Consider the following 14,076-nt stretch of genomic DNA (forward strand, 5'->3'; position numbering starts at 1 on the left):
TGTGTCATAGCTGAGGAACACCGAGCTTGGGGAACCTACTATCTAATAGCACGCAGAAGGCAACCCTGCTCTTTGTCCCAGAGGGAGACATTACTGTATCCTTCAAGGTTGTTTGCTACAGACACAACCCTATGACGTGGCCTGGGTAGAGTGGTCAGGGCCTTGCATTCTTAGCATACCTAGCAAGATGGGTAGGACCACAAGAGACCTATGGGGGACTGTCTCTTCCAACACAGGGTTGTCTACTTTTTAATAATTGGAAGTTATTTTATAGAATTCCAATTTTAACTTATTTTTCAAATTGGAATGCATACATTTATTATTCAAAACGGAGGCAAACTACTTGATCATAGTAAGCTTCTTTTGGATTTTTATTAGGGCAAATAAGTTTGAGCAGTAGTTGAATTGCTTTGACTTTCTTTTTTTAAAAATAAATTTATTTATTTATTTATTTATTTTTGGCTCCGTTTGGTCTTCGTTGCTGTGTGCAGGCTTTCTCTAGTTGCGGTGCGCGGGCTTCTCATTGTGGTGGCTTCTCTTGTTGGGGAGCACGGGCTCTAGGTGTGCGGGCTTCAGTAGTTGTGGCATGCGGGCTTCAGTAGTTGTGGCTCGCGGACTCTAGAGCACAGGTTCAGTAGTTGTGGTGCACGGGCTTTGTTGCTCCGCGGCATGTGGGATCTTCCCGGACCAGGGAGCGAACCCTTGTCCCCTGCATTGGCAGGCGGAATGAGTGCCAAAGGTTTCTAAGATTATTTCCTATTTACTGAGGACTCTGAAAACAAATCATGAAGTTCAAAAAGAACTGTCTTTAAGTGGCTTGTTCTGTATTTGCCTGAGTTCTGAAGAGTTGGGAAAGAATGTCAGGGTACATGAGTATTAACTGGCATAGGGACAAGTCCTTTGCATTTAGGCCAGAATATCTGCAAAATGATAGGATTTAGTTAGTTCATTAAGGAATATTCCAATTCTGAAAAAAAAATCTTATTCTTTATTTTGTTTTTTTAAGTAATATTGGGTGAACTCTTAAATTTTGGTTCTCATAAATTTTTTTTTAAATTTATTTATTTATTCATATTTATTTTTGGCTGTATTGGGTCTTCGTTTCTGTGCGAGGGCTTTCTCTAGTTGCGATGAGCTGGGGCCACTCTTCATCGCGGTGCGCGGGCCTCTCACTGTCGCGGCCTCTCCTGTTGCTGAGCACAGTCTCCAGACGCGCAGGCTCAGTAGTTGTGGCTCACAGGCTCAGTTGCTCCGCGGCATGTGGGATCTTCCCAGACCAGGGCTCGAACCCGTGTCTCCTGCATTGGCAGGCAGATTCTCAACCACTGCGCCACCAGGGAAGCCCCATAAATTTATTTGAAGCTAAATGTTTATTTCAAGGTTTAAAGACATTTTTCTTACAGTGTATTGCTTCTTTTGGGGGAGAAAGGTAACTATGGTGGAGGTGTAATAGAATTTTTGGGTAGGACAGCAAAAGGTTATATAAACCATATTCTCTAAAGTGACTGGATTTGATAGGAGAGACATGTGGTGCCGATTTTATTTATTCTGTTTAATCCTTTAACCAGACTAGCTGTTTCATTGGATAGGTAAGGAAGGCTTGTTATTCAGGGTTGTTACTCTCTTGATTCTGCATGTCTCTTTCCTGTATCCTAAGTATGAAAATGGGTTACTTCAGGGGGAAATGTGTTTCAAATGAAAAGAGCATTACTTTGAGTGTATTTTGTGTTAGTGTGAATGTAGTGTCTTTTTCTGACATCACTTCTGTCAATTCCATTGTAACACTAACTCTCAGAGTTAGTGTAGACCCCACAGCTTAAGGGCTCATCCCCACAAAACTGCCTCCACTTCAGGCACCAGCTGCAGATGGGGTACCCAGGCTATCCACCCTTCTGCCTGGCTGATGGCAGATTTGGGGTATGGGGTACGTGTCCTCCCCAGGCAGGCACTCTCCAGCACGATGTGTTGACTAACTTGGAAACTCTTTAAATCTTCTTGTTCACCAGTTTTCACAGAGCTCAATCTCCAGTGGTCCCCCACCCCCCGTCCTCTCTTCCTGAGGTTGGCAGGTAGGGCTGAAAGTTCTAATCCTCTTATCACTTGGTCTTTCTGGTGAGCAGTCCCATCCCAGGGCTAATCAGAGGCCCCATCCTAAGTCATTATTAGGAAGGGACTCATTATGAATGACAAAAGGTTCTGCTGCCATTTAGGGGAAATTCCAAGGGTTTTAGGAGCTCTGTGACAGGAATCCTGGACAAAGACCAAACACTTATTTTCACCACAGTGAATACCAAAAATTGGATGGGGCTTTTATTCACACTGTTTACTGTTAATATTTGACACCTTTTTATAAGGGATATAATAGTCTGATTGAGAATATACATTTTTTGCAAAACAAGCTCATTAGCAAATACCTAACCCCCAAATCTTTTCATATGCTCTTTGTGCCTTGTGCCTAGAATAAACTATGGGGCATGGGAAGATAGGGCATCTGTAGCTGGGAGTGTTTTCCCTTCCCTGCATACAAATCGTTTTCCTCAGGGATTGCATTGTTTGGTGGAGTTTAGTTGGCATCCAGCCAATAATAATAATGATACTAAAGAGAGCGTTCCATAGCCTCTTTAAATCCAGAGCTCAAGAACCCCAGAAAACTAAAGGGGCTTTAGTTTTGAGATTCTCAAAGGGTAATTTGGACCTCCAAAGCATTTAAGAATGTAGGAGATAACGGTTTTGGTGTGGCTGTCAGGAGGAGTGATAGGTATTGGGAGGGAATGTAGAAGATCCACCTTATTTCACAATTTATCTTCCTTATGATTGGCAGAATCATTTTTTATGCCTTAAGTTGCTCAACACCAACCAATTCCAAGTTCTGGTACAAATGAACTTCATTATTAAAGAGAAATAGTCTTAGTTATTGGTGCAGAATAACTTTTCTAGCCACTCTGGATAGCAGAATGGTACATTGGTACTACATAGACTCTTTGCTGTTATAGTGATTTGACGTTGTTTAAATAGGAAGTTAACATAAGGATTTACAAACATGTCTGGCTTAGTTTCCTCCATGTTGTTGAAGCTGGCATTGTATATATTGCAAGAACAAAGTCTCTCCCCTGGCCCCCTACTCCCTCCCCATCTGTGGGTCATCTGGTGACATTTCAGTACATGAAATTATTAATAATACATGTCAAATGCTTTGCAGAATAATCCTAATTAAATTGGAACTTGACTCTGAAATGACCGCCTTTGTAGTGATAGCTCTAAATTTGACTACATTTGTAGTAAAGACAATGAGTACTATAAAAGTGCCTTTACTCATTTAAGAGTAGGTGCAAACATTTACTAAGCGTTTACCAGAGGCCAGGCACTGTTTTGAATTCCTTACATATATTATCTTATTCAATCAACTTACCCTATGAGAAAAGTATTACTATTTTCATTTTTGAGCTAAGGGAAAACTGAGCAGTTATATAGCTTGCCTAAGGTCACATAGCTAGAGTGGTAGAGCCAGTCTGACTCCTGAACCAGTGCTCTTAACTGGGGATCCACAACCAGTTTCTGATAGATTGCTGAACTGTCAGGTGAGGAAGCATAAGAAATGGAAGATTTGTGGGTATATAGATAGAAAGGGGAAGAGTGAACTCTATCTTACAAATTCTCTCTTCTTGCTTCCCTTCTCCCCAATAAGATTGAGTGGTTGTCTGCAGGGTGAAGAAATAGGAAATGAACTTAACCCCTGTTTCTTGCTTCTTCCTCTGCCTTCCTCTTCCCAGTCTGGCAACTGTCATAGGTATATACTTGCCACTCCATTTGTAGTGATCATATTTGTTTTGATTAATGTCACTTCTTAGGAGAAAGTAGTATAGTATAGAATTTTGGAGCAGAGCCTTGACAGACTGTTTGGGTTTAAATTCCAGTTCTGCCATTTACGGGCTCAGTAATCTTGGTCTAGTTACTTAACTTCGTTGAGCCCTACTTTTCTTACCTGTGAAATGGGGACAGTATAGTACATATCTCAGAGTTGAGAGGACGAAATGTATGAATATGTGTAATATGTTTAGAACAGTATGTGGCATATAGTAAATGCTATATAAGTATTGCCACTGGCACTATCATTTGAGAACACTAGGGTTGAACCAGTTTTAAAGCACCTCTGAAGTATCTTGGTTCGTGATCTCTCAGTATACAACATGAGTTTTTCATTACTAAATATGTAAAGTGCCTGGTTGATACAGATAATTCACAGTGATAATTCGGATTCTACTTTTAAGAAACTCACTTCTAGGTGATCTAAATGCCAGTAGTGTCTATCTTAGTTTAGATTCTTTTGTTACTGGTATTTTTTGTCTTGTTATCATATACGGCAGTGCTTCTCAAACTTCACTGTGCATTAGAATTTCATAGGAAGTGTTGCGCTCTGATCTATTAGATTTGGGGTGAGGGCCCAGGAATCTGAATTGTTAACAAACTCATTTCAGGCAATTCTGACTCTGGTTGTCTGAAGTGATAGTTTTGGAATTGTTGATCTAGAGGCTGAATTCAAGCCTAACAGGAAAAAGAGATTATAAAAGATATTATCAATAACAATGTGGACATTAATAAACAGAAACCTCATTTAAGATGGAGTCAGGTGACCAGAAGGGGGAGCTCTCACACCCTACCACTAGACTTCAGTTTGTAGACCCGAGAAGTACTTTTGTATCTCCAATAGGGAGAAGGTAAAATAACTGGCTGTTTTATTGTTTTAGGTTAACAACTGTCAGATTTTCATTAGTTTGCATGTAGGCAGTGATAATTAATAACTAAAAAAGCATTTAATTTGGTGTTTAAAGATAGTGATAGGGTCTATTCCAATACCTAAATTATATTGTTAACACCTGTTAAGTGGCTTGGTTTTAGGGACTGCTCTGTAAATACAGGGAAATGCAGGAAATACAGGAAAAAATAATACGGGAGTCTTCAAGTGAAGAAGAAATATTTGGGTGGATTTCTTGTTTTTTGTGTCATTAGCTAAATAGCAGCAAATATATTCAGTTCATTTTAGCCTATGTTTTTGGTGCACCTGCTTTGTGCAAAGTGTGAGAAGTTTTGATTAGATAATAGTCCACCAAAGAGAGAAGAAAGTGCAGTGCAAGTTTTGATCCTCTGGACGAAAATAGGTATGGTGGGATTGACTTAACTGGCACAGTTGGTAGAGGAATTCATGTATATTGAGTATGTGCTAGGAGCCAGGTCCTTTTATATTACTTAATCTTTATAACTTTGCAAGGTGTTGGTGTAAATTATAATTAGTTCTGTTTTACAGATGAGAAAATTGAGGCAAAAAGCGATTAAGAAACTTGCCTAGGTCGCTAGTAAATGCTGAGCAGAGGTTAAAACCCAGGGTTTTCCTGACTTCAGAGTTAGGAAAATTATTATTGTTATGTATTTAGTTTATGTAGTTCGGAAATTCTTCCCAGCTTTACTAAGCAGGACATGCAAGAAGGGCCTGATTGGCTTGGGGGCTGTTTCTCCTGCTCAGAAAAGATCCAGACTTCTAAAAGTTCTCAAAGTAGTAATGTTAGTGATCTTGCCGAACTGTTTGCGGACCACATTTCTCTCACAAGAGTTCTAGTCACCCATTATCTTTCATTGGAAAAGCTTAAAGATCTTCCTCAGAAAGTTTGGCATTTAGTCGTAGTGTTTTTGCTCTTAAGAATGCAGAGGTATTTTGGGACTTCCTTGGCGGTCCAGTGGTTAAGACTTCGCCTTCCAATGCAAGGGGTGCAGGTTCGATCCCTGATCGGGGAGCTAAGATCCCACATGCCTCACGGCCAAAAAACCAAAACATAAAACAGAACAATATTGTAACAAATTCAATACAGCTTGTGGTAGTTTGTGACTTAACCATGTGGCAGTCATATTCATGTCTTTAATCATGGAAACTTTTTGTTTTCAATTTCTTCTTATTTCCTAGAGAATTTTAATGAAACTTTCAGGAAATGGTAGCTCTTCCTTCACTAGAAGTTTCAAGTTTATAAATGGCTTGATGATTTTGTATTTGCTACGTAGTATGGGTTACAAGTCTTAAAAGTGAATACCATAGGTAGACTGAAGATAAGGATCTTCATATTTAGGGATGACAATTGATTATTTAACCACGGTTAAAATTTAATAATAGCATTTATCTTAGGTGTTTTTAAGACAAAGTCTCAAAAGTGGTCAAGTTTACTGTAAAGTTACTTGATAAATCCAAATATTATTATAATTTTATTGATTCTGAGACTTCTTCTCTTACATTTAACACCTCTAAATTTAGGATGTATTTTAAAAATTGTTGTCTTCTTAGCATCCGTGAAATATAGTAATTAGGATTCAGTTCTGCTGCTGTAACAGGGAAGTCCAAAATAATAGGGGCTTAATGAAAGAGAAGTTTCTTTCTCATGTAAAAGTCTTGGAAGGCAATACAGGGCTGGCCCTTCCTATTGTGTTACTCATCCTTAGCATGTAATTTCTGTCTTCTGGTTCAGTGTGACTGCTTCAGCTTCCATTATCATGTCTGCATTCCAGCCTAAAGGCAGGGATAGGAGAAACTATTACCCTTGTTTTTAAGGCTAGTCTTGAAAATTGCATCCATCGCTTCCATTCCCATTTGCCAGAGCTTGGTCACATCTAGCTGCAAAAGAATTTAGGAAATGTAGTCTTTACTAAGAGCCATATGCTTCAGTAAAATTCTGTTAGTAAAGAAGAGAGGAAGAATTGGCAGACCACTAGCAGTGTCTGCCACAGTGATCAAACCTTACTTTCTGTCCAGTGTTGATGATTAAACTCTATGTAAAAAAAATTGCCCCATAATAATGGTCATGAGAAATAGAAGATACAGGAACTGAACTTGAAACTGATTTTTAGGCACCTGGAAAATATTATGTAGGATGATCAGAACTCTCTCTGCTTACCTTTCTTTTCTTCACTCTGAATTGGAAAGAAATTTTACAGAAGACCTTGTTTTTTAGCAGAATGTTATCCTGTTTTTCAGAGGTGGACTGAGGAACCATGAGAAGACAGCTATTCCTATTTTCTCTTCTTTTATTATTAAGTAAAAGACATTCTTCTAGAATAATTCTCTAGAATTAATTTAGTACTTGGTTTAGTGTGATTATTTTGATAGGTAATTTGATTTAGTTTAGGGATCAAGATCCTTAACCTAGTATGAGTGCTCCTCTAATGCATTACAGGGAAAATGTAGTCAAGATGGTTTTGATGAGGAACAGGAGAATGTATATTTCCTGTAGGTTACTCACTTGTATATACAGAGCTTTTTTTTTCTTTTCTTTTTTTTTTTGAAATTAATTAATTTATTTTTGGCTGCATTGGGTCTTTGTTGCTGCGCGTGGGCTTTCTCTAGTTGTGGTGAGCGGGGGCTACTCTTCGTTGCGGTGCGCAGGCTTCTTATTGTGGTGGCTTCTCTTGTTGCAGAGTATGGGCTCTAGGCGCGCAGGGCTTCAGTAGTTGTGGCACACGGGCTCAGTAGTTGTGGCTCGTGGGCTCTAGAGCGCAGGCTCAATAGTTGTAGCGCACGGCCTTAGTTGCTTCGCTGCATGTGGGATCTTCCCGGGCCAGGGCTCGAACCCGTGTCCCCTGCATTGGCAGGCGGATTCTTAACCACTGTTCCACCAGGGAAGCCCCAATACAGAGATGTTAACAGACTTTTATAAGTCATGATTAAGAGTTGTGAAGGTTACTGTACGAGCATATAGACCTGGCATCCAATCCACAGTTAGATGGTTCTGTGACATTTTTATGTTTAATAAGGTGGCAGCTTTAGCTAACAAGAAATTGTAATCCCTTCAGAATTATAATTGAAAAAAGGATTTTATCTTAAAATATAGGTATAGAGGGTGTGGTGTTTCTTCTTTATTCTTCCAGAAAAACTGTTATAATTTTTCATTGACTCTGAGATGTCATATATCCCACTTTCGTAGATGTCAAAATGTGGGGGGAAAATGGCTGGTAACAAGGGTAAGGAACCTTCGGTAAAGATATGTTCTGATTTTAGAAATGTTTAAGTGTAAAAACAAGCATTCAGAATGGATGAAATGTAATAAATCCTTGGTGCATTTGTAATCAGTAGCTTCTTAGAATGGAGGACTACAGTAAGAGAAGCTAAAGTAATTATATCTGTTTGTAAGTTAGGATGCTTTAGAGTGATCTGACTTTTTCATTATAAAAATCTAGGTTTTGACCTCTTCATGCCATGAATATTGAATTAGTAACTAGGCAACTTGGTGCTGAAAGAGCTGCTGAGACCAGGGATCACCCTGATCTTCGTCCAGTCCCTCATGTTGCTCATCTATTACAGACGGGAGGTGGTGGTGCTCTGCTGCTTATTGGTTATAGCCTGAGTAACTATAGCTCTAAGGTTGGGTAAATGGACCATTCTTTGAAGCAGTGGTCTTTGTATTGCAGTCTAGTACACATATACCTGTACACACACATGTGTGGGCACGTACAACTGAAGGAAATGTTGCACAAAGTAACACTTGACACACTATGTGGGATTCATTTTGAAATAGCCTCTTCTCTTTCATTATAAAAAGAAACATGCTGCTCTTTATGCTACTTTTGATTTTTTAAAAAATACTTAAGTCGAAAACAACTAAGGATCAGAAACTTAGAAAATTGACTCTTATTTGCAAGTCACTATTTCTCTTTTTAGGTTCTTTTAGCCCTAGTAGTTGGGTTGCTGGTTCTGTTATTGCTCTGAATGAGAGAGCCTGTTGCTAATTGAAGGAAAAAAACACATGTATAAGTACAAATAATTAACAGAAATATCTTTAATCCTTTTGTAGGTCATCATCAAATTTGAAATATTTAAAGTGGATACAAAACTGTTTCAGCAATGCAGACAATTAAGTGTGTTGTTGTGGGCGATGGTGCCGTTGGTAAAACATGTCTCCTGATATCCTACACAACAAACAAATTTCCATCTGAGTATGTACCGACTGTAAGTACAAAGCTTCCATCTATTAGTGAAATATAATTTGATATCCTTTTGAAAACTTTCTCTGTGTACTGAAATTTTTCTGTTGTCTGCCTTTGTTTCCTGTTTTTAAAGATCTTGACTTCTCATGGGTAAATTATATACACTTTAAAATTAAACAGCTGAAAAATCAGTGGAAAGTCAGAAGGGGTGATACAAGGGTTTGCAAGAAGTGCTGGGAGGCAAAACTCCAATAGACAAGATTCTAAAGAGTGGTGGTCTCAGTTTGGAGAAGTATGCCCTACATTTTGGAATGAGGTGATTTTTTTTTGATATCTTGGCCAATGATTAATCAGTGCTTGGAAGTCTTCTGGGATGATTTTGGGGGTCTTGTAACTTCAGGGAAAGTAGTATGTGTCTCCACTTATTCTCCTTAGGGAATAGAAGGAAAGCTTATGGAGCTGTTGTCCTAGCAGTAATGGAGCTCCAGACTGGTTTTTAGAGGCGCAGAAGACCTGTTTTTCTTATGAGAACATCAACAGAAGAAGCCTTTGGGGATTCTCTTCCACAAATGCTTTTTATCAGCTCCTTGGAAGAGTAGAGGGAAAATGGGAATAACAAAGATACTGAAGTGAGAGAGAGAGAGAGAGAGAGAGACAGTTATTTAGAGTAACACTCATTGTGAATGTGTTTGGGGATCCAGTGTTTGTCCCAGGTTGGTTGACCAATCCAGTGGTGTAATTATATTAGACATAGTTGTCTATTCTGTGGTGAGAGAGGAGCTAGGGTTGGCCTGGCCTGGCAATAACCACCTCTGTGAAGTGAGCTCTTTTAGGGGTGGGTTATGAAGCACCTATGTATGATTAATATGGGACTAGTATTGTTTGGAAGTAAAAAGGAAGAAAATGTATTATTACTTTAGGTTAGTCTTCAGAGATGAGAGCATTTTTAAGAGGGTGACAGGTTAAAGGCTTGGTAATTATGTTTAATTGTAATTGAAAGTCTATAATGTCCCAGGGCAGATAAAGTGATTGAGGTAGGCCCAGGCTATTGGAAGAAAAATTAGGTTTCTTTGAGGGGGAGAAATCATATTTTTAAATACGAAATCGTATTTTCGAGTTGGCCCATTTGGGGACACTCTTAAGTGAAAGAAGTTCTGAGGTTGAAAGGGACTTTTAGGGGACTTTTAGAGATACATCGATTTTGTGGATCTTGAGTGAGGGCAACTGTCAGATTGTTTGTGTTTCAGTCTCCATTTAAAGTTGTTCTCTTGTAAACATGGTTTCTGAGTCTAGGCGTTCTATTTAAGGAGGGCTTATGGGTGTTTTATGTATGTGTTTGTATGTGGATCTCTGGAAAAGGGTTAGGTATGACTTAAGAAAATAACCTGAATGGTTTGAGAGCTTAACCACATTCTTTACACTTCCTTGTTCTTGTTATCGAGAACTGACTTTCCTTGAACTGCAACCTCCCCCAAAGCCCTTGCTTCCAGTCCACTCTTGCTTACGTTTAAACAAGCTCCCAACAACCCACTAAAACATGAACCAGAAAATCAGTGTTAAACAGAGCTGATCTTAAAATCTAACATCCTTCTCCTGGTTGCAAAGCCTTGCTTTTCAATTGTAAATGAATTCAGAGGAGTCCATGAATTAGTGTTGGGTCTTTTTTCATTTAGCACTGTTAGCTCCCATTTTCACAAATAACTTAGTACAACCAATATTAGTATATACCGAGTTTGTTAATGGGTTTTACAGTCTATTTACAAATAGTACACCCTTTTCACTATCCTTAAGTGTACATAAACACACACACACCCCTACCTATATACTATCCTTAAGTATACCCAATTCAAAGAAGATATCTTAGGTCATGTGGTTTGTACCCAATAACATGAGTTTTATTCATGAAGTCCCAACAAATAATCTGCCAGCTGTTTCTTAGACGGTTTCCTTGAGTACCTTGAGGGAACCTACATTTCTCTCTAATGGGAATGTTTGCAACAAGGCTGCTCCTGTCTTCAACCCTGAAAGGAAAAAGATTATCATGGATCTAGGAGATTTTAATACTAGATTAAAAGGAAATGGTGTATGAAGAAATAATTTCTTAGAAATCAGGTTGAAAATTGAGGTGAACTTTAAACTACTGTCTCAAAAGTTTCAAACTTGAATAGGATCATTTTGTATAGCCAGGGGACTCTGCTCCTGTGACACCTCTGAGCCTTCTGTGGGTTTTTATCCAAGCTGCTGGGGTAGAGCAGACATCCCAGAATACATCTCCTGCCACTTTTTCCAAGAACTATTAGGTCATGCAAGGGCTTAGTTGGCAAGGTTGGTCATATAAGAAAGATGGACTAAGAGATGGTTGAGTCTTGGGAAGGAAACATTGTCTTAGCTTAAGAGTTGTCCTGTCCTGTTTTGACCATCCCCTTGCACACTAACAATGTCATATTTTTATGTTTTAGGTTTTTGACAACTATGCAGTCACAGTTATGATTGGTGGAGAGCCTTATACTCTTGGACTTTTTGATACTGCAGGTGAAAACTTGATGTCTTTTATAATGTTTTGGTCTGTAACTGTAACACTTGGTGGTTGTATTTTTTTGGACATTTGGGAAACTAGAAGATTAGCATACCATTTGCTTTTTGTTAATAGCAGGATTGAATATTATGATGGTCGATGCTTGACCAAGAAGCAATCCCAGACCTGGAATAGCAAATAGGCATTTGGGGTACCCTGGATGGATGGTGTGGAAGGAGATAAAATAGGATGAGAGCAGAGTACCTTAGACAGGCTGTACTATCACTCTGATATTTGAAGACTTATTTAATATATGTGTCTGCATATTATATGTACAGATAGCTTCTTACATTATCATACTATAGCTTTTTATTTTACACTACATTTGAAAATATTTTGAGGGCAAACCAATATCTAGCTCACAGTATTGACATTTGTGGTCAACTTTTCAGATTTAAGGAACAGATTTCTTTCTTCCTTAAGTATTCCCAGTTTCTCAGTGTTTTTTCCTTGTTTTAACAGTAGCTGCACATCTTCATTTCTGACTTTTCTCTGTTGTTTCTGTTGTCATCAGATCAGTTAGGCAAAGGAAAAATTCAGAAAGGTATCCTTTTGGTATGTAGGAATCCTAACTTTTTCGCTTTTTATGAGTTACCCTCTTGCTGTCTGCCAGCTAACATACTGCTCTTATGGAGTGTATCATACTGCCCACTTTAAGGAACTGTCTAGATTCAATTGGGAAGGTGAAATGGAGAGACAATAGTAAACAGTTAAGTTTAGAGACCAATGGCTTTCTTTCTTTTTTTTTTAATAAAGTTATTTATTTTTTATTTATTTTTATTTTGGGCTGCGTTGGATCTTCATTGCTGCGCGTGGGCTTTCTCTAGTTGCGGCGAGTGAAGGCTACTCTTCGTTGTAGTGCACAGGCTTCTCATTGCGGTGGCTTCTCTGGTTGCGGAGCATGGGATCTAGGCATGCGGGCTCAGTAGTTGTGGCGCACGGACTTAGTTGCTCCGCGGCATGTGGGATCTTCCCGGACCAGGGCTCGAACCTGTGTCCCCTGCATTGGCAGGCAGATTCTTTTTTTTTTTTTTTAATTAATTATTTGTTTATTTTTGGCTGTGTTGGGTCTTTGTTTCTGTGCGAGGGCTTTTCTCTAGTTGCGGCAAGCGGGGGCCACTCTTCATCGCGGTGCGCGGGCCCCTCACTATTGCGGCCTCTTTTGTTGCGGAGCACAGGCTCCAGACGCGCAGGCTCAGTAGTTGTGGCTCACGGGCCTAGTTGCTCCGTGGCATGTGGGACCTTCCCAGACCAGGGCTCGAACCAGTGTCCCCTGCATTAGCAGGCAGATTCTCAACCACTGCGCCACCAAGGAAGCCCCGGCAGGCGGATTCTTAACCACTACGCCACCAGGGAAGCCCCAGAGATCAGTGGCTTTCTAATGGTGTTTTAGGCGTTTAAAGTTTTTATGAATTAAAAATTATGAGTGGGGCTTCCCTGGTGGCGCAGTGGTTGAGAATCTGCCTGCCAATGCAGGGGACACGGGTTCGAGCCCTGGTCTGGGAAGATCCCACATGCCGCGGAGCAACTGGGCCCGTGAGCCACAATTACTGAGCCTGCGTGTCTGGAGCCTGTGCTCCGCAACAAGAGAGGCCGCAACAGTGAGAGGCCCGCGCACCGCAATGAAGAGTGGCCCCCACTTGCCACAACTAGAGAAAGCCCTCGCACAGAAACGAAGACCCAACACAGCCATAAATTAAAAAAAAAAAAAAAAAAAATTATGAGTAATGGTATATTAGAGGAAACTTGGAAGATAGACAAAATGAGATAAATGACCTACATTTCATGGTAGGTGAGGGATTTTTTTGTGTTTCTGTGTGCCCTTGGAGGCAATCTATATACAGAGAGAAGACAATTTATGGCTACTTGGGGTTGAAAATTAATTTTAAATTTTATTTTCAAATTTCAAAGCTTATTTTTATAAACCTTTACGTTTTAATCAGTGTTTAATTTTTTAGCTTTATTGAAGTATAATACAATAGAATTCACTCATTTTAAGTGTTCAATTTGATTATTTTTGCTGACCGTATAGTTGTGTAACCTCCACCATAATCAAGATACATCATCCTAAAGAGTTTCCTTTTGCCCTTTATAGTCAGTCCCTTCCCTTGACCTGGCCCTAGGCAACCACAGATCTGCTTTCTGTCACTATGGTTTTGCTTTTCTAGAATTTCATATCAGTGGAACCATACAGTCTGTAGCCTTTTGTGTTTTACTTCTTTCACTTAGCATATTGTTTGAGATTCATCTATGTTATGTGTATCAGTAGTTTGTTTCTTTTTATTGTTGAGTAGTATTCCAGTCTATGAATATAGCACAGTTTGTTTTATCCATTTACGAGTTGCTGGTTGTTTGGGTTCTAATTTTAAGCTATGATGGATAATGGTGCTATGAACATTTGTATACAGGTCTTTGTATAGTCTTAGTTTGGGAGTGGGTAAGCCTTTAAATTTAGTTGCACACTTATTAAATCTTTTATTAAAACAGTCAGTTTTGACAGATTGTTCTCAAGGTGGCCTATGGTCCTTTGATTACTATTGGTT

The 14,076-nt window shown here is 39.3% G+C and overlaps 1 protein-coding gene across 3 annotated transcripts in view; it reads left to right on the top strand.

Annotated features, from left to right (window-relative positions):
• Positions 1 to 14,076, top strand: part of CDC42 (cell division cycle 42) — a 45,531-nt gene that overhangs the window by 16,858 nt on the left and 14,597 nt on the right. For all 3 annotated transcript variants that reach the window (XM_036852199.1, XM_036852181.1, XM_036852188.1), the window contains exons 2-3: positions 8,826 to 8,980; positions 11,418 to 11,490. In XM_036852199.1, coding sequence (XP_036708094.1) covers positions 8,876 to 8,980; positions 11,418 to 11,490 — 178 coding nt within the window. In that variant the 5' untranslated portion in view covers positions 8,826 to 8,875. The remainder of the gene's footprint in view (positions 1 to 8,825; positions 8,981 to 11,417; positions 11,491 to 14,076) is intronic.

Source organism: Balaenoptera musculus, chromosome 1 (assembly GCF_009873245.2).
Source record: "Balaenoptera musculus isolate JJ_BM4_2016_0621 chromosome 1, mBalMus1.pri.v3, whole genome shotgun sequence".
Lineage (NCBI taxonomy): Eukaryota > Metazoa > Chordata > Mammalia > Artiodactyla > Balaenopteridae > Balaenoptera > Balaenoptera musculus.